Source organism: Vicugna pacos, chromosome 28, assembly GCF_048564905.1.
Source record: "Vicugna pacos chromosome 28, VicPac4, whole genome shotgun sequence".
In the NCBI taxonomy this organism is placed as follows: Eukaryota; Metazoa; Chordata; class Mammalia; order Artiodactyla; family Camelidae; genus Vicugna; species Vicugna pacos.
Window position 1 is genome coordinate 6,449,395 of NC_133014.1, and position 23,427 is coordinate 6,472,821.

The following is a 23,427-nucleotide window of genomic DNA, read 5'->3' on the forward strand; positions in this document are numbered from 1 at the left end:
TATCAAACTCTGGGGTAAATACTGTATAATATCCACATTTTAGAGATGAGGAAACTGGAGCACAGAGAGATAAAAGCACTTGACAGGGTTACAAGCTATACGTGGTGGAATAAAAACTTGAACCCACAAAGTCTAATTCCCAGAGCTTGGACCTTTAAACCCTGCAGATTATTCAAGGTCACATCTAAGCCCCAAATTTACTCCATGTATGTGTGTCCACTCAGTCTTCAAAGAAAAAGCAAATGTCTCTTGTCAATCATAGTGCCCCAAGAAAGGGCTTAATAAATGTCTGAATGTGCGACCAAAAGACCGAGTAAACTGCCGTTCTATCTTTAAGTCATGGTGGTTAGTAATCACGTTAAAAGTGAAATTCTGAAATGCTGAGCCCAATCAATATTGCATTTAAGTCATCCAGGAGGGAACCAGCTGTATAGAAAAAAAAAATTTCCTTGAAAGCTGACAAAAAATGTTATATGTACACACACATGTATATGAACCTGTTTGCCAAATAGATAAATAGTTAAGTAGTTAATAAACGTGTAGGTGAGGTCAGAACAAAATGTAGTTCACGTTTTCTAGGGCAATAAAACCCCTAACACCATTGGGATTGGCCTCTCCACCAGGTTCTAAACTCCTAAACCTTATCCACTTCTGCAGGTTAAAAGTTACAACTCTACAGGGCTATGAACTGCCCCGACTTCTATCCTTTATTAACCCACTATCCCTTGACAACGAAGTTACATCCCCCAGTCTGTCAGCCAAGGAGTGGGGAGGGGGAGCGGTTTCTGTAAAAGGCCCCGGCGAAGGAAGGCCCTCTTTCACAAGGTAAGCTAATTTAAGAAATGCTGGGAGGTACCCTACGCTCAAGCAATTTGGCCTTTTTCCAAGTTTGGATTTTTTAAAAAATGTTCTCAAGCGTGGGATTTCCCCTTCATTGTCACACACTCAACCTGTTTTCTGGGTGGAGACCTGGCGGGACTAGGTTTGGCCGCACGTCTCCCTGTCATTTCCTGGGACATAATCTCGGTTGGGATTTTTTCGGGGTGGGGAGAGGCGCAAGGACTAGGTGGGGATAGGCCGCCAGAGGTCCCTTGGCCGCATCTCCCTGCGCCTCCCCTCGGTCCCGGCGGCGCGGGGGCGGGGCGGGGAAAGGAGGGGGCGGCGGGGGCGCGCGCGGCGGGGGCGCGCACAGCTGGGCAGGCGGCGCGCACGGACGGGCGGCGGGGGCCGCGTGGGGCGGCGGCGGAGGCCTCTCCCCCACGAGAGAGCCTCGCGCGCCCGCCTTCCTTCTTCCGCCGCCGCCGCCGCCGCCGCCACATCCCCGGCCGGGCGCGCGGGCCGCGGCGCGGAGGCCGCCGGTGGCGGCGCCGAGGCCTCCGGGCGGGCAGGCGGGCAGGCGGGCAGGCCTCCCGCGCTCCCCGGACTCCGGGACCCCGCGCGCCTCGCCCCCAGGCCCGCGAGGCCCGCGAGGCCCGCGCCGAGCTTCGTCCCCGGGCGCAGAAGGGCCCGAGGACCCCGGCGAGCTTCGGCTCCACGCAGGGTGAGCTCGGGGACGGGCAGTTGGGTGGGTGGGCTTGCCAGACTCCCGGACCCCGACCCCGACCCCACCCCGGGTGGACGGGGAAACGAGGGGAACCGGCTTGTCTATGCCAGCAACACCCCAGTGCTCTTTGGCGACTGGGGGACCTCCCTAGTTCGGGAGGGTTCAAGGGTAGAGCCTTCATCACGTTAATTATGCAACGAAGCGGTGTCCTTGCTGGGGATGCTGTGATCCGTAGTTGATTCCCTTCATCTTTGGCTGAGTGTTTGCATTAGTAATTGGGGGCGGAAAGAAGAAAATGTTCCACTCCGGTGCACGGAGCGTGCAAAGAGAGAGAGAGGGCAGGGACGAAATACCAAGTGCAGCCCTTCCTAAGGGCACAGTTAAGCCCGTCTTTGGCGGGTGGGAGGGGAAGGGATGGTTGGAAATGCGAGTTTCCTGCCAGGTAGACTCCAGGGTGCCCTCAGCTCTGATTTTGACAAGAGAGGCCTGTCAGAAATTGGAGGTTGAAGCATAAATTTCTGCACTTCTGGCTGGGAAGACGAAGCAGGTCTTCCAAAAGCTGCGTTGTTTTTTCCCGAGTCCACTCGAAGCAGGAAAGGGCCGGGCACCGAGCAGAAAGCTGCGCAGCCAGGTTCTGGTTAGCTGAGCAGGAGTACTGTCATAAGGGCTTTTTTGTCTGAAACACCCAAAGTCTAGGGCTTTGGGCCATGAAGAGCTGGCTGTTGGTCATTTTCAACAGCCAGAGTGAGAAATGTCTCAGACATTCTTAAAAACCAGGCAGCCCTGTTTAGCTCCGGCCTTACTCTTTTCATTGACTGGGCTGAAAAGAGCAGACACAAAGAAAGAAACAGTTTTCTCCCTTTCCCCCAATTATAACTAGGGCTTAGTCAATCTTGGGTCAAAACGGAAATTTCAAGATGGAAAGAAAGGTCTTTCCATCCTTGCTCTTGACCTTAAGAATAGAATCTCGAAGAAATACTTGAGAGAAAAATTCTTTCCTTCCCTGGAATGAAAACTGGAGTTCTTGCAAAACTGGACAAGGAGAGGGAAGAATTAGTTAATATCTGGAGCAGTTTGCAGTTATAGTCAGATCATTTTTCAAATGCTTGAGCTTATGCAGTAGATTAGAGATGGGGGAGAGAGGTGAGTGCAGGACCTTCGAAATCACAGAAGCCAAGAGAGCGTTTTCTCCTGATACAAGTCTGGAGGAATCTGCATGTGAGTACATAAAGCTTCATCTTTTCATCTTCGTGACATGAAATGGCTTTTAATTTTAATATTGAATTCATAAGAGTAAAGAGAAACATAACTAGACTGTGCTCTCTGCCTCCCAGGCAGTTTGGGCTGTATTGTGTTTTAAATGAACTGAATGTTTAGTTTACCAGCTATCTCTATTAAATCTGTAATCTCTCTAATTCCATGAGTTTGGCTTGTTTCCAGTTATTCATTCATGATAATTTGGTTAAAATTTTGCCAGGGTGTTACGGCTTGAAGAAATACAAAACCCAGCGAACATCTTGTGTTGAAAGATTTGATCATCTCATACAGGAATCCTTTACCCAAATCAAACATATAAAACAGGTATAATAGGATTTGATTATTTTGTCTAGAAAAAAGAAGTCATTTTTCATACCAAGTTGCAGGAAAGAATCTTTTAAACAGTTAGCTTTTTTGGTACATTTAGAATATTTATTCATTTACCAAGCCATCTAAAGATGACCCCCTGTATAAGAGACCTGTTGTGCAAAACATACTTAAATAATCAAAGTGGTTAACTGTTTCCTGAGTATAAAGCAAGTTGTAGTCAGTAAATAGATCTTATAACCTTTAATGGTGTTTATTTTTTTTTAATTGAAGAAAGTTGATTTACAGTGTTTTGTTTCTGGTGTACAGCATAGTGATTCAGCTATACATGTATGTATATTCATTTTTGGGTTCTTTTTCATTGTAGGTTCTTAGAGCTTACATAGGAAGGTAGTTCCCTGTGTTATACAGTAGGACCTAGTCGTTTATCTATTTTTTTTATAGTAGTGTGTATCTGTCAGTCCCAAACTCCTAATTTATTCCTTCCCCTTTTTGCCCTTCGGTAACCATGAATTTGTTTTCTGTGTCTGTGGGTCTCTTTACTTATTTGTTGTTGTTGATTTTCAATTGTCCCAAACAGTGACAGGAGGAGCCAAGAACCTCGGACGAAGCAGCTACTGCAAGGAAATGTGGATCAGGCCTCAGAAGGTACGGGGAGGAGATGGTGAGCGTTATCTGAGATCTGTGTCCCCAGCGTTCTCACTGCCTCCTGTCTTGTACCTATGGAGATTTTAGGAAGCTTATTCATATTCTTGGAAATGTTTCCTTAGCCATAATACACATACTCTTGGAAATGTTTTCTTAGCCATAATAACAGTAGGAGCTCCCCTTCAGGCAGGGGATTAGGTGACTTCAGTACCTGCCCAGAGCAGTACCTGACCTGCCAGGACCCCTGCAGGGGTGTTTGCCCTTGGTTATTATCACTTGTGAGCCTCTGTCTTCACCTTGCCGTCCCTCTCCAGCTGCCCAGGGTGAGGAGTGCGTTTTCACGCTGGTAACTGAGGAGCCCTTGTACACAGTACATTGTAATGACAATGGCCAAGGAGACAAAGGGAATTTCTGAACTTGGATGGGGAGAAACCCTTCCTTTGAATTTAAAATTCACAGTGATTGTTGTAGGACTTTATATATATCATAAATTCATGCCCAGTATTTTATTTTCTTAGTTGTGGTTTAATACCTTTGTTGATTAGGTAACACAGTGCAGTTCAGAATGGGAAGGTGTGAAAGCGCTGGTTGTAGAGGGTCCTCAGTGCTCCAGCCCTCTGCAGGCCAGTTTCCCTTTTCCAGGTTAGTCCTCCCAGGGTTCCCAGGTCCTGGTGCATGGCCATATTTTTTTCCTGAAGCTTCCTTTAGTATCTGGGTACGTTTTGAGTAAATGTGTTACAACACTGGTTACGTGTGTGATGGGGGTGAGGACCCAGGAGTTTCCATGTCAGTAAAGGGCCTTTGTCAGGGCCCTTCATCCAGGCCATCCCCTTGCCCTCCTGCTCACTCCGCACCTGGGGCACCGGCCTCCTTGCTGCTTCTGGGATTCTGGGCCCCGGACCCAGCTCTTTGCTGGGTGGCTGAGTTCTATCCATTGAGCTTGTTCTCAACATTGTCTCCTCCGAGAGGTCCCCCTTCCTCCATTCACCCTTCTTCATTATTATCTGTGTCAGTTAGCATCGTGTGTTTGTTTATGGCCTGTCTGCCTCTATCAAAATCAAGCACCATGGTGGGAGGAGGGTGTTGCTGTGTCCCCAGGTCCGGGAGCAGCTCCTGGCTCAGAGTAAGCCCTTAGTAAACACTGCTGAATGTGTGCATGACATTTGGGAAGAAGCTGGGTTTTGGTCTTTGGTTTTTTTAATCTCATCTCACGTCTCTGTCTAGTTTCTTGTCCCTCTATCTCCTTCACATTCAAGTTGTTGGATGGACATTAGTCCTGGCTACCATCACTGACATCTGCAGGACCCCTGTCTTGTTTTATTCACTTGCAGAGTCCTTTCCAATGCCCTGTCTTCAATCTCATTCCTCTTCCTGCTCCCGCACGAAATCCCTGGAAAAGTCATCCTTTCCTTTCTCTGTGCTTTTGTAGAATGTGTATTTTTGGTTTCTGTGCCTGTGTTTTTAATTTACATGAATGGCACTGTCATATATCTTAGTCTCTTTTTATTGTATTCCCTTTGCACCACGGTTTTGAGATTTATCTGTGTTGTGTGCACCCTAGACCATGTCTAGACCAATTGCTTTTTAAAATTTGTTTAACTCTGTCTTAAACAGGGTTAAATGGGCTTATTTACCACAGGATGAGTGGATGTGCACAGTAAAAGTAGGACTAGAACTAGGCAGGTGGGAGTCAAACTTCAGCACAAATTCAGAAGGACAATGCTTTTGGATGACAACTCAAACACGGGGGGGAAAGCCACTGGCAGCCAAGCCAAATGGATGAGTTCAAAAAGCATCTTTTTGAAAATGCAAGTGACAGAGAATTTGCACCCAGAGGTGGTAACAGCACGAAAGTTATTGTCGGTCGTTACCAACGTGTAAAATACGTGCTATGCTCCATTTAGTTTAGAGACAGGGTCACAGGTTAGGATTTCTTGTGTGTTTAACGATCTCCCTGCTTCCCTGCCCCTGCCCCTACATAAGCTCTTCAGTTCTTCAACTGTGCTGCCTGTGGGTTTTCAAAGCGCCGGCCTCCTGGCTTGGTTTCAGGGCTGGGCATCTTGACACGAGCAGATCCCACCTACTGACCAGAAGTGGGAATGCTCTGCACACTCCTGTGCTCCCTGCCAGCACCTGATACACTTTTGGGTTCGCCCCCATTAGCTGCAAGAGGCACTTGGGGAGTTGTCTTGGCTCCTTGGACAAAGGAGAGCTAATTACAGAAAATGTCAGGCTTTTAAAAGGCCATTTGTCACCTGGCTGGAGGGAGAGCAGTGGCCCTCACAGAGCCAAGAAGGGAGGACTGTTGGTGTCAGGCCTCAGACTATGCAGACAGAAACTGAGCCAGGGCATTGCCCTTGGACCCGAGGCAAACCCATGGAGAATTTGTGTATTCAAGGAAACAGTGCAGACGGTGGGCAGGCTGGGAGGAGCTGGGGCTCTGGGAATTTGGAATGACTTTCTTTTTGTTTAAAAAAAAAAATAGGGCAAATTATCCTGATTTTCCAAGGTCAGCCCAAATCCTAATTTTACAAGATCTAGTTACCTTTGGATGGGAGGGGCTGGAAAAGAGAGTAAGTGGGACCAGTGACGGAGGTCTTTATTCCAGTTAAACCTCTTTAATCTATGTATTCAGAGCACAGGAAACCCAGGTCACCCGTAGACTAGTTGACAGATAAGCCTTGCTGCCAGTTTTCCTTCTTACCCTGGTGGGAGAACAGCTGTCATGTTAAAGTGCTTAGAAGCTGCATTTTCACCAGACCTCCAGGGCATCATGTGGGCAGTAAGGAGGGCTGGGGGCCGGACAGCAGCTCTCACCCTGGCCACTCTTGGAATCCTGAGCCGAGCTGTTCAAACACGCCCAGACCCATCCTCACAGGTTCGCCCAGACCCTTCTCCACGGGTCGTGTTGTGTTGACTCAGGTGTCCTTGGGCCCAGGGCGTTGCTGTAGTTGTTGAAAGCTCCCTGTGTGGTTCCCGGACGCAGCCAGGTTGCGGAGCGCTGCCCTCGACATACGGTCAGACACCACGGGCAGATGCATGTGATTGCAGAGCACAGGCCTTGGCCACCTGGACACCCCGCTCTTCGGGATCCGTAGAAGCCCAACCTGTCAGATGCTGTGGCTCTTCCTGGTTCATTCTCAGGTTTTCAGAGGCCTTGAGGGTGATGTGTTGTTGAGTATTTAGTCCTTCTGCTTGTGCCCGATCAGAATAGTGCCTATTCCCTGTGGAGATGACCTTTTTGAGACCAGGACATGGCCAAGCGGACGGGACGGGGGTGCTGGACATCTCTGACTTTGCTGCCAGAGTAGTAGTTTCACGGCTTCGATCGGCTCACCGCACCCCCACCCCCACCCCTCTTCTCATGGAAAACTCTTTTCAGTGGCTTCCTGGTTGTGTGGTGATGGCTCTGGGGCCCAGCCTTGTGTGACCACCTCTGCTGGGGCGGGGGGCCTCACGGCCTTCTGTCGGTGGCTCAGGGGTCCAGGCTTGCTCCTGCCTGCGCCTGGGCCTCTGGCCATGCTCTTCTGCTGCCTGGGTGCCCAGAGCTCCACCCCTTCACCCCCAGACGTGACTGTGCTGTCCTGGCCCTGGTCCTGTCCTCTCACCATGTCCGCTGCCTCATCTGCATCTTGGATAGAGTCCTTGATGTGGGTGGATCTCTTGTTAGCCTGCCATCTCCACCAGCACACGACACGTGTGTGTATGTGCGCGCGCGCGCGGTGTTGTAAGTGTGAGATACTGGCCCTGAGGGGCGGGGTGTTTGGAGAGGGCCCAGTCTCACTGGTTCTGGTTAGCACGTGACTTGGAGAACAAGTCCTGGTTTGGTTACATTTTTAACCAGCTTTTACTTCCATGGCTTTTTCACTTGAGTCTGTGTGTAATTTGTGAATTTTCTTATTATAGAACATAAGAAAAAAAAGTTAAGTGCTTAACAACAGTGCACCTCTCACCAGGGTGGGCCCCACCCCCCAAAAAGCGGAGTAAGTGGTGCGGTTTCCCCGCGGCCCCTCCCCAGTCTGTCCGGCCTTCACCTGGGCAGGGACACCCACCTCCCCAGACCCTCTCAGGAGCCGTGCTTGATGTGGGGGAGGCGTCACCCGGTGGAGGGGGTCCGCGGGGGAGGGGTGGGGTGGGCAGGCGCCAGCCCGTCTGTAGCACTTACTCCCTTTAAAAGCTCAGATGCTCAGAGCCGTGTGTCTGTAACGTGTGTTTGTCGTGTTATTCTCTCTGCTTGATATTTAAATATAGTAGTAAATCCTTTTTAAAAACTAAAAACTGGAGAAATATTTTGAGATTAAAGGGGTCCTCTAAAGAGTTTGGACCCTGGGGCTGAGGCGTTTTCTCAGGTACCTCGCTGCTCTCCTGGGTCTTCCTGATAAGCTTCTCAGTTGACACAGTCGTTCAGCAAATGACGAAGGTGGCCTTGCTGGTCTAGCCTGGGGCGCACCAGCACCACCCGAGCCCACATACTTCCAGGGAAAGCAGGAGATTTGGGCCGTGATGGGTGCAGGGCGGGAGGTGAGGCTAGGTGGGGTGTTGGAGGGCGACTTGGGGTGGCCAGCAGGGTGGGGTCACAGAACCTGCCTGTCATGTGCGTGGGGAGGGAAGCAGGCCCTGCCTGCCTGGCGTTTATGGGGGCCCAGTAGCTGGGAGAGCGCCCCACCTGAGTACCGGCCTTCCACTGTGACCGCCCTCAGGTTATGTAACCTGCGTGGGGACTGTAGCAGGGCACTGGGCCATTGGCAGGGCCCATTCTGGTCTGGGTGGCCATCCTCCTGACACTGGCGAGGGCCTCTGGCCATATCCTCTTCTTCCCAAGAGGTTTTGACAGGGGTTAGGGTTTATCCAAATCTGCAGCCCAGCCAGCCCCCACGTGTCCTGGGTGCCGTCCCTGCCCAGTCCAGGCGGGCCGTGGAGAGGGTGAGCTGAAGGTGGGGGCCTTGCAGACCTCCCTTCTCCCAATCCGACACAGCAGCCGGGCTTGGACGGGAAACGGGCTCTCTGGATATTTTAGTTCAGTAGGAGTTTAGCAGAAGTCTCTTTAGAAGCAGAACTTTCTGAAATAAAGTTGCCATCTGGAAGGAGTTGTTGGATCCTATATTCTAAGTTGTGGAAGACGTGGTTTGGCACATTCTGTCTCACGGGGGCCTCCCAGCGTGCTGGTGGCTCGTCTGTCCTCACAGACGAGACCATTGGGGCCCAGAGAGCTGTCCAGTGACTTAAGATGAAAACCCAGGATTAGGAAGGCAGGCGTGGCTTGGAGACTCAGTTTTCAGTTGGCTGGGAGGTAGAAGGCCTGCCTCTCGGCCACCGGGCCCCCCCAGAGGACAGATGCTGGGAGCCTCGTTTTCACGTGAGGCCATTTATTCAGTATCTTCCTACTTTTATCTGGAGGTGAGCTAGCTCGTGTGTGGACTCAAATGATCCCTTCAGAAGACTGGTTCCCACTGGCAAAGTAGATCCTTAAACCCTAAAACCTCCCGCGTGATGTTGGGGAGGCGCGGGTCTGAGCAGATCCAGGACCTGAGGGTGGTGGGGCGGTGGGCTCCCCTTGTCTGTGCTCGCTTGTCCACAGCACTTCCCGTGGCAAAGTGAGACTTGCAAGCCTCGGGCCGCTCAGCACCCGGGCCCTTTCCTCGGCCTCAGTCTGCCTGAGAGTTAGTGCAAGACACAGGTGCCTCTGTGCAGCCCCCTGGGTGCTTGTCTCCTCTCTCTTTACTCGCCCCCCAGCCCACACTGGCCCCTCTGCCCCTCTGTTAGAAAAGGCCTAACGCCGGGCTTCCTCAGTGGGGCACCACTGTGACTGGTGGAGAGGGCCCCCCCCCCGAGTGTCACTGTCTCAGAGGGACCAGTTCAGTGGACTCAGCACCGAGGGGCCCTGTGCCCTGTGGTCACCGTTTGTGCCTCACTTGTCTCTAGAAGGGAGAGCTCAGTAGCTCAGGTCTCCTGGATGAGAGTCTAGCCTTTCCTCTCTTCCTGGGGCAGACCACACTGTCGCACTCATTTCTGGGTATGTGTAAATAAAATAGAAAAGTCACAAAGGGTGCCGAGGCACTGGCCAATTTATGTTTATGGAGGGTCTGCTGCAGGCCAAGTGGGTCCTTTTGGTGCGTCCTCTGGTTTAAGCCTCGTGACCATCCTGGAGGAGGAGGGCCTTGTCTCAGAGATGGGAAGCCAGAGCTCAGAGAAGGGAAGTGACGGAGCTAGTGAGTAGTGACACGGTCCAGGGCTCTGCTCTGTACCGCACTGCCCCAAGGAGGAGTGGCAGAGGAGGAGAGGAGACTCGGGGACAGGCCGGCTGTTTCAGGCACTTAGAGAGGAGGCAGTGGTCCCCTTGTTGGGTAGTGTTGCCAGATAAAATGCAGGACACCCAGTTAAATCCAAAATTCAGAGAAACAACAAAAAGCTTTTTAAAATATAAATTACTATAAAGTCATTAATTGTTTATCTGAAACTCAACCTTGACAAGGCATCCTGGGGTTTTATTTGTCTAATCTGGCAGGGACCCCAGGAGGAACACTGGGGTTCTTCCTGCTGTGTGGGGACCTGCCAAGGAAAGTCCAGGTGCTGGATGCCCAACGGGTGAGCTCCCCATAGCAGGGTGTATTTAAGTGGAGGCCGGAAAACCCCTTGCTGGAGGGAATTCGGGTTGCAGTGAGATCCCAGCAAATAAACACTGTTGAGACAGGGGGAGTGTTGACTCCCTGGGCCCCCACTAAGCTCCGTCCCCCCAGCGTGCACTCTCTGAAGTCACCTGCCGTCTGCACCTGTGGAGCAAACCAGCTCTCTCCCTGCTGCCCGGGGGTGGTGGACTCCCCACCCACCCATCCACTGGTGGAAACCAGCCCAGCCCAGCATGGTCTTTTCAAATGGCGTGGTTTGGCTTCAGGAAGCCACTGTGTTAAAGGTGACATGAAATACTTTTTATCTCTCTTGCCTAGAATTGAGTGCAACTTCTTGATTCTTCTGTGTCCCCTGCAGCAGAGTGCGACTTCTGTGACCCCCTGAGGACCCAGGTGCCCTTCGTCCCCCCTGGGCTGTGAGAGCATGAGAAACGCCCACCCCCAGGGTTCTGCGCAGGCCCCGGCAGGCAAGTGCACTTAGACAGAAGCTCAGGGTGGGGAGGGTTCTACCATTTCAGAGTCTCTGCATCTCTGTAAGTATGGATAGGTCTTATCAACAAGTCAGAATTTTAAACACAGCCTGCTTGTAATGGCCTCCAGACGGCCTCTGCCCTCTGAGAATTACCTGCAGCCAAGGCCCAGCCTGTACCCAGCCCCTTCCTGCCCCGGCTTCCAGGCCCTGGCAGGTGCTGGGTACTGGGGACACACTAGCCTGAGTCAGAAAGGAGTCAACAGGCCAACCTGCAAAAGCAAAATCTTGTCACGTGACCCAAAACCAAATAGAAATGGGTCTGTCCCCTGCTGTGCCAAGGCTGCCCTAAGTCCCTGCTTCCTCCTCCTTTCCATTAAGGTGTTTTAAATCGGATTTAATTATCAAACTGGCAGGTTGTTGCTAATTTAAAATGTAACATTAAATGAAATACTAAGTCAAAACACTCATTGTATTGATAGCAAATTTAAACAGTGTTTGTATTGATGCTATTAACTGAAATTGCCTGTTTTTTTTTTATTACTTTTTGTTTCATTGATTTATTTGTAAGCAGCCGGGCCGTATTGCTTGTGTTTTCCAGGAAGAATCGCTGAATGGCTGATATTTGACAACATGCACCACCAGTGGCTTCTGTTGGCCGCATGCTTTTGGGTGATTTTCATGTTCATGGTGGCCAGCAAGTTCATCACACTGACCTTTAAAGACCCCGACGGTAGGTGTGCCTCCTCCTGGAGTGGATTTTGGTGAATTCAGACCTCGCTGCACGGTGGTTCCTAGTCTGTCTCAGATGAACTTTGGCACAGGATCAAAGGACTCATGCCAGGAGGGACCCGCAGGCCAGGGTGTCCAAATCCTTGGTGCTGCAGAGGTTTGAGAGGGAAGGTGGACAGGGTGGAGGGGTCCCCCATCACCTTCCCTGGGCGCCAGCGGAACACGCTTTCCTTGGGGGCTTCTTTGGTGTCCTCCTCGCAGGCTCTGGGCTTGGGGACCAGCCCTGCTTTGTGTTGTTGTGAGATGTGTGTTTACTGTTGCTGCCTGCTGGCCGCCACGTGTGTTTGAAGGTCACCTTCAGCGCCCAGGAATGAAGGTGGTCTAAATGTCCTCAAGGATGCCTTAACTCCCCATGACCTGACGTGGCATTCAGATGAGGACGTAGAATGAGCACCCAGCCCAGCCTCAGAAGAGCCGTGCCTGCTTCATGCACTTATCCTTTGCTTCCTGGGGCCTTAGTATTTTGTTTATGAAATGGACGTGCTCCCTGCTCTGATGGCTCCGAGCCTGCATGAGGCCCTGTGAGTCACCTGTGAGGGGCCCTGGGGCCACCTCTTCAGTGGCAGAGTGAGGAGGGTGCCAGGAGGGTGTCGAAAGGACTGGAGAGCAGCCCTGGATGGCCCGGGGATGCCTGCCTGGTAGAGAGGGAGCACCCAGCATCTTTATTCTGCAGCGGCTTTGCGTCTCCACCTGCAGTGGGGCCTGTGGGGCAGGGGAGTGAGAAGGCTTACACCAGGGTTTCCGGACCTATCCTGGGTGCTGCACACCTGCACTGTCTGTGTGCCCTGCTTGCCCTGCAGAGCTCCAGGTGGGTCCCCGGCTGCACCGAGGCTGCCCAGTAACCCCCTCCACCCCTGCTTCCATCCTCTCTGTGGAGGAGTAATGAGGTTGGAGGGCAAGTCTGCAGGCAGAAGAGGGAGGCGCTGAGATTGGCCCCCAGGGAGGTTCTCAGCTCCCGGTTTCCACTCAGTAACAGTTAACAGGCCCTTACTGCTCAGGGCCCCGACATCTCGTCTTGCCAGAGCCCTCGGGAGAACCTGAGAGGCTTCACAGCCTCGGGAAGGTGGAATTACACCTGCAGGCATCTGGGTGGCCAGGAGCATCACAGAGCATCAGGGATAATCGCGGTCACACTGAGGACCAGGGCCTCTGTCAGGACAGCACAGGCCCAGCTTGGAAGGCTGCTAGAATTTGAGACGATGCTCTCAGCCTGGCTGTTTGGTCCTCCAGGTGCTTCAGCACCGTGAATGTCACCAACAGAGGAGATCCTTGTTAAGAGTCAGAGCAGTGGGTCTCATCCCCAAGGCACTTTAAAATCAAGTGGGAACTTTGTAAACCTCCCGTTGCTGGGTCCCAGCCAGAGACCAGGTGACGGGACCCTAGGAGGGGGACCCAGGTGAGGAGCACATATGAGATCGTGGTTGAGAAATTGCCAGAGAAACAGCTGCTGAGAACGTGAGGTGGTGTCACTGAGAGGCCACACGTTTTATTCTTGATTCCCTTAACTGTCACCTTCTGGGAGGGGACTCAAAAGCCAGGTCATGAGGTTAAATTGTTTGTGGTTTATTTTATTTAAAAGCTAGGGGTACATGTAATACACTTTACATTCCAGTAAATACGATACATGCCTCTGAGTCATAATATGTGGCAGGACAGCCTCTAAAGAGCACCTCACTTCTTGGTGGCATCTGATGAATGAAGTGTCGTTCTCATGGGTGTGGCAAATTTTATGCTGGATGTTTTCGGAAAAGTGTAGACGCTTTGGGGGCGGGGGGTGGGCTGCAGCAGAGGGTGCAGAGTGTTGGTAGTAAGGACCCAAGACGAATAGGTTTTGATTTCTTTAACAAAGTGAAATATGCCTTTGCCTCTGCTTTGTTATGCTGATTTTATGCTTTTATTCAATGACTACTTTTTCTTTCTAATTGTGTATTTAAGCTTTGCAAAATTTTGAAAGTAAATGTTTCTTTGATTGTAGAGATCTGAAAATTATCTTCAAATTCTACCCAGAGCTTTGCCCCAAATCTGTTTGTTACAAATTATGACTCTGGTCTAGCATTTTGTGAGGGTCCTCCAGTCTGATCTCACTTCCTGCGAAGTTTGAAAATAATGTGCAGTTGCTAGCTTGACGGCTGACTTGGCTTTTCTTCCAATTAAGCCTTTAATTTTGAGATCGTTGTACATGTAGATCACTGCAGCTGTAAGAAAGAACACAGAGATTTCTGTGTACCCTTTACTCTGTTACCCCAGTGTAATGTGTTGCAAAACTACAGTGCGAAGTCACAAGTGGGGTGCTGACAAGGACACGGTCAGGATGCAGGGCCTCTCCATCACCGGGGCCCCTGGAGTTGCCCACCTCCCTCTCCCCATCTCCCACCCTGCTCCCTCCCCCGCTTGACAACCACTAATCTATTCTCCTCTCCATAATTTTGTCATGTCAGGAATGTTATATACAGAGGGGAGGGTGTAGCTCAGTGGCAGAGTGTGTGCTTAGCATGCACAAGGTCCTGGGTTCAATCCCCAGGACCTCCGTTACATACATACATACATGCATACGTACATAAACACACAAACCTAACCCCCCCCACCGAAAAAAAAAGAATGTTATATACAGTATGTGACCTTTGGGGACTGGCTTTTTTTTTTCCATTAATTCAGTAATTCCCTGGAGAGTCATCCAATTTATTGTGGGTATCATTGTTCCTTTTTAGTGCTGAGTAGTATTCCATTGTATGGTGTACCTCTGACTGGTTCACCACTCATCTGTTGAAGGACAGCTCAGTTGTGTCAGTTTGGGGCTGTTAGACATAGAGCTGCTGTGAGCATTCGTGTGTAGGTTTCTGGGACATAAATTTTCATTTCTCTGGGATAAATGCCCAGGAATGCATACCCTGGATCATATGGAAGTTGAATGCTTAGTGTTTAAAGAAACTGCTGCTTCTGGAGTTTTCTGGAGTTGCTGTACCGGTTTACATCCCCACCAGCAAGGTATGAGTGACTAGTGTCTCTGCATCCTCACTAGCATTTGGAGTTTGCACTGTTGTTAGTTTTTGCCACGTTGGGTGGGTAGTGCTGTCTGACTGTGGTTTTAATTTGCATCGGCCTGATGGCCGACAAGGCAGGGCACCCTTTCACGTGTTTACTTGCCATCCATAGACCTTCTTTGGTGGAATGTCTGTTCCTGCTTCGCCCATTTTCTGCTCAGATTGTTTGCATTTTTTACTGTTGAGATTTGAGAGCTCTTTACATATTCTAGATACCCGTCCTTGGCCAGCTCCATGGCTTACAGACACTTCCTCCCAGTCTCAGTCTGTAACTCATCTCCCACCCTCTGCATGGGGTCTTGTGCAGAGAAAAGTTTTCAGTTTTGATGGGATTCAGTTTATTGATTTTTCCAAAGGTTTTCTCCTATTTTTTTCCCCCAAGTTTTATGTTTTACACGTAAGAGCTGGTCCACTTGGAGCTTGTTCTTGGAAGGAGTGTGGAGTTGAGGGAGAGGCTCCCTTTCCATCTGTGAGCGGCGCCCCGTCGGCTGCTCGGGCGCCGCTTGCTGGAAGGACTGTTGGCGCTTTGCACGTGGGCAGCCGTCCCCTGGGTGCGTTTGTGTGGGTCCCTTCCTGGGCCTCTGTGCTGTGGCACTGCTCCGTGCGTCTGCTGCTGCTGAGAAGACGTTTCAGCCTCTCTGTCTCCCAGCCTACAGCGCCAGGCAGGAGTTCCTGTTCCTGACAGCCGTGCCGGACGCCGGGAGGTCCCCGGGAGAGAAGCGCTTTCCAGAGGAGCTGAAGGTGCGCACAGCCAGGCAGCGGCGCTGACCTCTGACCCGCGCGCAGGGGAGCGGGGCTGCCCCTTCCCATGTGTGCCTGCCCGCCCCCCACCCCCGGCCCCAGCGGGTCCCCATCCCGGGGAAGTGGCTGCCCTCTCCCCGGGCCCTCATCACCTGGTTACCGTCATCCTCTGCTCGGTGGTTGTCACTTCTGCCCGTTTCTGCTCACTTTTTAGTGTCTCACGGGAGGGGCAGGGTCCCACCTGTTTTCTAAGCCTCACGGTGCCTCGTGCACCGTGGGTGCGCCATCAGATGTCAGGCTGGTCGAGCTGAGAATGAGCCTCGTGGGGAAGGGATTGGGGGTGCTGGGCAGGGTGGGGAGAAAACCGGGGATGGAGAGGATCTCCAACCCTGCATCCTGGGAATCCTGGGACTTGAGAGTTAGAAGGGCAGCTCATCCAACCTTCAGGAGGTGAGGATGAGAAATCTGAGTTTAGGGGAAAAGGCTGATTGTCCAAAGTCACTGGGGCATTAGCAGCAGAGCCCGCTGCTGATTGTCACCCGGAGCTCACCTCCCTTGACACTCTGCTTCCAAGGCTGTCCCCTCAGGCTCCCTTGGCACATAAATTCCTCACCATCCCCCAGCCAGGATGAAGGGCACACTCCTGAGACACCCCCCCCCTTGCTGACCCCTGTGCTGGGCCTGGAAGGTTTAGGTTGCAGTCCAACCCGAGGAGATGAAATGAGTAGAGCAAGTTCTACAGGTGGTTGTCAGACAGAATTAAGCCCAGAGGAGGGACAGTCCTGCCCGTGGTCTGCAGTGAGCGGACAACAGACAGAACCCAGCAGAGGGCAGACTGCTCGGAGTCAAGTGCTGTCAGAGTTCACTTCTCACAGGATGTCGGAAGGACAGACAGAGAGCAGGTCTGCAGGACCTCTGAGATGGTCCTGGATCATAGCATTCCAGGGCAAGGGACGAGCAGGAACAGACTACAGAGATAAAAAACCAAACCAACCCAATTCCCCAAACTGTAGAAAACAGGAGGCTGGCTTTAGTAGAAAGAGTTAAGGAAGTTAGTGTGTAGTTACTCGTATCAAGAATGACCAAAGGCAGTGTAAGAGTTTTGCAAGAGGAATGCAGTCTTTGAGACAGGAGCGCCCGGGGTGCCACAGCCGTGAGGGAGAGCGTGTCGCCCAGCGGTCACTAGGGGATGCGGGGGGTCTTCCTGAGAGACTGCTGGTTTGCAGGACTCGCTGTGGGGGGAAATACTGCACCTGACGTGCTTCACAGTGCACAGAGTACTTCCCTGGGGGTTAGTCTTACTGGTTCTCACTAGCAGCCCTCGGAGGTGCAGGTGTTTTTTCTCGTCTTGCACATGGGAGATGTGATGCTCGGGGAGCTGGCCCGTGTGTCAGGACGGGGCATGGTGGCCTGGCTCAGTCCTCGTCTCTTCCTGCCCAGCCCCAGTTCTCCTCCAGCTCAGTTGCAACGTGACGGAGATGGGGAATGGTGATTAGATGTGATTCTCTGAGACCAAGAGTCATTAGATGTTAAACTCTGCGTACATTTGCCCAAAAGTGTATAAAGACCATGAGATAACACTAGGTTATCTAATATTAGATTATCTTCAGAACAGCCACCGTAGGTGTGGACAGCAGGTCCTCAGGTGCAGTCCTCATGCGTCCACTCAGGGAGATGCTCGGGAGAGCGAGGGGGCAGAAAGTGGCCTTCACTGAGTCCCTTAATGAAGAGTATCCCGCTGTTTCCAGGACACCCTGGGCCTTAGCACCCCCAGCACACTGACAGGCACAGCCCCATCACCTCGGCTTGTCCAAGCCGAGGATGAAGAGACAGAGTGTCAGATGCACATCCAAGCAGCCTGCACCCTGGGCCCCCGCTGTCCTGCTGTGTCCATAGGGGCAGCTCCCAGGCTCTTACCTCCTCGAGTTAACAACGTCCAGCACAAGGTGAGGGCAGGGTCCTCTCCCGTGTCTGCTGATAAAGCTCTTGTGTCTGTTTTGCCTCCATGACCTGCAGCCGACCGGGAAGATGGTGTCAGGCAGCCGGCTTGTCCAGCCCCTGGTCTACGTGCAGCGCCTGGAGCTCATCAGGAACGTGTGCGGGGAGGAGGCCCTGCGGAACCTCTCACACACCGCGGTCTCCAAGTTTGTCCTGGACCGAATATTCGTCTGCGACAAGCACAAGATCCTCTTCTGCCAGACTCCCAAAGTGGGCAACACCCAGTGGAAGAAAGTCCTCATTGTGTTGAACGGTGCGTGCAGTGCCCGGTGATGCCCATCCTGGCTGGCCCTCGTGGTCCATGCGGAGGGTCTCACCGTGGCCTTGGCAGGGGAGGTGGGGGAAGGCGGCAGAGGGGAGCCCGGGGAGGCTGGTCACTTACAGACAGCTCTCTGGTGTTCTGTTCGTGTTGTGCGTTAGGTTTTAGAGGGACTTCACCCAGACCCTGCTGTTTTCAAAAGGCCACACCTACAATCAGGACCCGCTGCCTTCCCCTTCTCAGACTGCCCACTAGGGGGACCCCTTTTCTTCTTTTCTTTGGTCACTGCATTGATTCTCCTGAGTGATTAGCTCTGTCCTGGGAGGTCAAGGCCCCACACTCACTGAGCCACCAGGCAGCTGCCCTCCTGGTGGCCCTGCTGTGCTGCGAAGGGCCCACTCTATACCCAGTGCCAGGGAGGGCAGCCCAGCCAGTGTGTCTGGGGCCTCCCGCCCGCAGCCTCTTGGGCAGAGAGAAGTCGGCCCCGTCTGACACCCAGCATCCGTATTCAGAGGATTTAATCAACTTGCTTCAGGAAGTCTGATGTTTACTTGGAAACAAATTAGATCACTGAGAAGCACCCTGACACACTGCAGGTTCTGATTACTCACGAATCTTTTCAGACGCCATGTTTGTCTGTTTAAACTCCAATTACGCTGAACTGACGCAAGATAATTAGGGCTCTGTGTGTTAAACTCAGCTTCGAAAGGAACATAGTTCCAGTGGACAGCAGTGTGGGTCCCGGGTCAGGAAGCAGACCTCAGAGCCCCGAGGGGTCCCCAGACCCCCAGGCCTGCCGCTGCTCTCAGAGCTGGTGGTCAGAGTTGGCTGTCAGTGTTTGGGGAGGGAAAGAGAAACACTGGCCTCATCTTCTGGTACATTATTAATGTGCGTGAGTAATCTGACCTCATGTTGGATTGTTGACATCAGAGAATGAGGTTACAGATCAAATGTACCACAGTCTTACCCACTGGCCACCACAGTATGAAGCGTCAGACTTTAAGGAAGAAGAACCTGTTTACAAGGGCAGGGTGAAAACAGGGCCCTGTGACTGGCAAAGGACAATTCTGGGGCTGCTGTCACCTGCCGGGGGACAGGTGCCAGAGCTGGCTCTTTGGTCGGCCCCTTGAGAGCAGACGTGCGCCGGGCTGGTGTTCCACCCGCAGTACTTAGCACGGGGTTCTGGATCGAGGCTTAGATATTCTGGGACGGCTGTGGCCTCTGCTCAGACAGCCCGAGAGACCCTTCTCTGCAGGACTTGAAGGCAGCAGAATTAACACAGATGGACATGAAGGGTTGCCGAGGCCTGCTGGCCCCCCCAGCACGATGACACCACATTTCCATTTGTCTGAGTAGAGAAAGGAGTGAGACACCTGCCCAGCGCCTAACCCTGGGATGGGCCCCAGGTTCCATTTGGCAGCAGGACATGGTGTTGTGGCTCTTGGTCCTACCCTGCCTTCTCCTCAGACCTTCCCTGTCCCCCCGAGTCCTGCTTCAGATACGTCACGTCACTCCCTCAGCATTCGCCTGGCTTTTCCAGCACCAAGCATCCTTTCCACTTGCCGGGCTGGGGTGCTGGGAGGTTACCTAGGAACCCCTGAGGCCCGGGGATGCTGCGCTGGGAGCGATGGGCAGTGTGCGTGCCACGTCCTGCTCCTCTGGCTTTTCTCCCCGTTTCCCAGGAGAATAAGGATGGCTGGTCTTGGACTTCTGTGGGCAGGCAGTGATCCTCCTGTCACAGCAGATTGAACCCATTTTAGGTGCTTGGACGTGTGCCCCTTGCTCCTCCCCTTCCTCCTCCTAACTCGTCTGTTTCCTCTAGTTGCTTCTGGATCGCCCAAAGCTTTGCTTCACCCTCAACCTACCCGCAGAAGCAGGTGAAGTTCAAAGGCTACAACGTGGCTAGTGGGGATGGCTTGTGGGGAGCACAGGCCTGATTTAGAGACAGGGCAGGGCCCCGACGGCAGCCAACACTCCCTCTCCCTGTTTGCTTCCCAGGAGCCTTCCCCTCCATCGAAGAGATCCCCGAAAACGTGGTTCACGACCACGAGAAGAACGGCCTCCCGCGCCTCTCTTCCTTCAGCGATGTGGAAATTCAGAAGCGGTAGGAGCAGCGGGTTTGGATGGGGCCCCAGGCTCAGTTCTGTCCTCGCGCTGTTCCCCAAATTGCTCTGAGGGCTGCTGGTTTGTGCTGGTGAGAGACCGCTGGGCACATAACCAGTGTTCAGCGCATTTAAATTCTCTTTATGAGGGTTTCAGAATGTCTTCTCCACCCCTGACCTTCTTGCAGTCCATGAAAAGGAACATTTCATAATTGTCGTGTTACTGTTCTGCTTTGGTTTTGTTAAGCTTTTTGGATTTCTTACTGAATATGCCCTTTATTTCATAAGAAAGGGGTTTGGATTGCAGGGAACCCCACTTCGTTTTTCATTTTCTCCAGAGGTGTTATGCCTGCTCCTGCGGCAGCCGCCCTGAGGCGCGGTGTGGGGGCTGGACCCCCGCACAGGCAGAGAGAAGGCCTCTCCGGCCACTGCAGGGATGGAGGCGGGCCTCGGAAGAATCCTGCAGCTGACTGAACAGTTCTCTTGGTGGCTCTGAATTGGCCCCATAGAACGAGGTTTCAAAGGAGTAGATGCATAAGCAGCAAATAAACGTCACCGAGTGATCTTTGACCCCCCCAACCCCCGCTGCTCAGCGGCTTCTGGAGCTGGGCGTTCCTAACCAGTACTGCCTCGGAACGCAGATGTCAGAGGCCAGATCGAACCCATCCCCCCCCCGCCCCCCAGCACCAGGCTCGGGGCTTTTGTGAGGGTAAGGGGCTGAGCCGTGCAGCTCTGAGAGTGTCCCCAGCCTGGATGAGGACACGGAATGGCAGCAGTGTCGTCATTTTGTCACTGTCACTACAGGCCCTCTATGCAGGTACTGCCACCACCGAAAGCTCCCGAGACCCCTTCCCCTCAGCTGGATTCTGAAGTCCCACCCCCCTTCTTCCTACCCCCACCCCCATTTTTCCTTCCTGGCAATTTTGAATTGAGTTTTTGAAGACATACCCTTAAAGTAACTTTCTCTGGCTCAATTAAGGTTCCTGCCCTTTCAGTTTCCTGCTCAAGAACAAAACGTTTAAACATTCCTAAAGTTTTGAGTTGTTCAAATTAAACAACACATGAGTTAAACAGGGGTCCTCACAGTGGCCCCTGAGGGCAGTGAGTACTGTGGTCTTAGACAGTTAACGTTTCCGAGGCTCCAGTTCCTCACCTGGAAATGGGCTGATGGCAGGATCTGCCCCCAAGTGTGGATGAAGCGAGAGCCACATGGGATGCACTGGTCCCAGGGCTCCCGGTGGCTGCTGCTGCTCCAGCTGTTACTCTTCTCTCTCCCCACTCACAACCCACCACCACCACCACCGCCAGTAGCATCAGGTTAACTTCTTCTTTATCTTCATTTTCTTCCTTAGCTTGAAAACATACTTCAAATTTTTTATTGTAAGAGATCCCTTTGAAAGACTGATTTCTGCGTTTAAGGACAAGTTTGTTCACAACCCCCGCTTTGAGCCTTGGTACAGGCATGAGATTGCCCCTGGCATCATCAGGAAGTACAGGAGGAACCGGACAGAGACCAGGGGCATCCAGTTTGAAGACTTTGTGCGCTACCTGGGTGACCCGAACCACAGGTGGCTGGACCTGCAGTTCGGGGACCACATCATTCACTGGGTGACGTATGTGGAGCTGTGCGCACCCTGCGAGATCAAGTACAGCGTCATTGGTCACCATGAGACCCTGGAGGATGATGCCCCATACATCTTGAGAGAAGCTGGCATCGACCACCTGGTGTCCTACCCCACCATCCCCCCGGGCATCACCGTGTACAACAGAACCAAGGTGGAGCGCTACTTCTTGGGCGTCAGCAAGCGTGACATCCGGCGCCTATACGCACGTTTCGAGGGGGACTTCAAGCTCTTTGGGTATCAGAAGCCAGAATTTTTGCTGAACTAACATGTAGGACTGTGAGTTCAAATATCTTAGACCAGAGGCTAACCAGGTGGAGATCTGGGCACAGAAATGACCCTTCCTCCATGACACGCCTTCTGAAGACTCCATGGCTCCCACGGACCCGTGTGCTCCTCGACTGGTGAAGCTGGACCCTGACCGTTACGATGAGGGCCCTCGCCCCCTATCCGCACCAGTGCCGTCAGGCATTTGCTCTCCCCAGAGGGAAAAAGGTCAAACATCTGCAGTCTAACAGACAGGAGGAAAAAATCCCACAAAGCCTAGACTCCTCCCTCTCCGACACACTCGCAGCTCCCTGGAGGCGGGGGCGGGCCTGTGGGCCCCCAGCGGGTTGCAGGAATGGCATCCCGCACTCGCAGGAGAGATGGAGAAGCTGGTGGTCTGCAAAAACCATGGGGGCTGGTACAGGATCAAATCTGAGTCACAACATTACACCTCTGGCTTTCATCTTGGCTCCACGGTAATCACAGAGGCAAATCATTCTTTCCACGACTGTTCTGTTCCTGAGAAATGCAGGGATGACCCCAGGGCACTTTTCAGGGGATCTGTCTTTTCAGAATACACACCAGTGTGCTGCTAGTCCTGATTTCCAAGCCTCTGCCTGCCACGTGATCATCTCATTCAGCTCGAGAGACATATTTTGGAAAGTGAGGGGGTGTAGATTCTTCCCACCTAAAAAAGGGAACTTTTCCGGGGGTCTTAAGGGGAACGTGGAAGAGGAAGGGCTAGTGGGGAGCTGGAGCTCAGGCTGCAGTGGGCCTGGGCGCCTCCATCCTGATGACTGTCCACCTCTTGTCTTTGATGGTCCCGTGTGGATGGGCAAGGGGTTTCTCCCCCCGCCTCCTCCAGGACCAGGGCTTTCCCAGGGGCCTAAGGCAAGTGCAGGCAACATGCCAGCATCGCCAAATCCATGCAGTTTACACATTTCAGTTTCCTTTCATCTCAGCCAAATGTGCACCCCTGGACCCATGTCTGATGATGCCATCATCCTGGACTGTAAGTTCCATAATTAAGTTCACCAGCAATAAAATCCTGGGCGGAGGCAGCCCCAGTGATGCATCTTCTGGGTGCCGAGGAGCAAGCCAGGGCCAACAGTTCAGATGCTGTCTGACAGCGAGGCCCTTTGAGAGACGGGGCGGTTTCCCTGTGAAGAGTCCCAAGTGCCCGGCCTGCACCGGGCCCGTGGGCCCAGCTTTCCTCCAGGCAGCCGTCTCCTTCCCTTTCTCAGGTCGGCCTCCTGAGTTTGTAAATGTGAAAATTAAAATAAAAAATATGTGCCAAACCCGACACGGGCTGCAGTTCTGGGGGAGATGCTGTGTGGACGCGATGGTCCCTGAAGCCCATGTGGTGGCTGTTGGTGACCGGATGGCGGAAGGGAAGCAAAGCTCCAGTGTGACCGCCTGTGACGCTGACGAATGTCTGCCTGGTGGCCTTTCGTCCGCAGCTGACCCGCACGGGATGTAGCACCAGTTATTTCCCTGTGGAATTTGAGCAAAGTCCTGTTAAACACATTTCACACCGGATGAATTAATTGATTACCTCTTTCCTATTGGAAGTGTTCACAGTCTGAATGATAGATGTGAATTTAAGGCCTTAAAGTTAGTCCCAATTGAAAATATCCTTTTCTCTCAGAAAAAAAAGGTTGGACACCTGGGTGCCCTCCACCTCAGGACTCTGGAAATGAGATTTGAGGCATTTTCCTAACATTTTGCAAAGCAA

General features: G+C 52.5%; 1 protein-coding gene across 8 annotated transcripts; it reads left to right on the top strand.

The window, feature by feature from the left end:
• The first annotated feature begins 1,197 nt into the window (after positions 1–1,197).
• On the top strand, positions 1,198–22,995 carry CHST10 (carbohydrate sulfotransferase 10). 8 transcript variants are annotated; one of them, XM_072951316.1, is made up of 9 exons: positions 1,198–1,540; positions 3,021–3,124; positions 3,708–3,775; positions 10,760–10,872; positions 11,476–11,603; positions 15,353–15,444; positions 17,461–17,695; positions 19,700–19,805; positions 21,156–22,995. In XM_072951316.1, the coding sequence occupies exons 4-9, from the start codon at positions 10,826–10,828 to the stop codon at positions 21,691–21,693; spliced, it is 1,146 nt and encodes a 381-aa protein (XP_072807417.1). In that variant the 5' UTR covers positions 1,198–1,540; positions 3,021–3,124; positions 3,708–3,775; positions 10,760–10,825; the 3' UTR covers positions 21,694–22,995. The 8 variants fall into 8 exon arrangements, with proteins under 8 accessions (XP_072807417.1, XP_072807422.1, XP_072807420.1 ...); XM_072951321.1 differs by having other exon boundaries at positions 10,763–10,872; XM_072951317.1 differs by lacking the exon at positions 1,198–1,540 and adding an exon at positions 1,584–2,761.
• Positions 22,996–23,427: the final 432 nt, after the last annotated feature.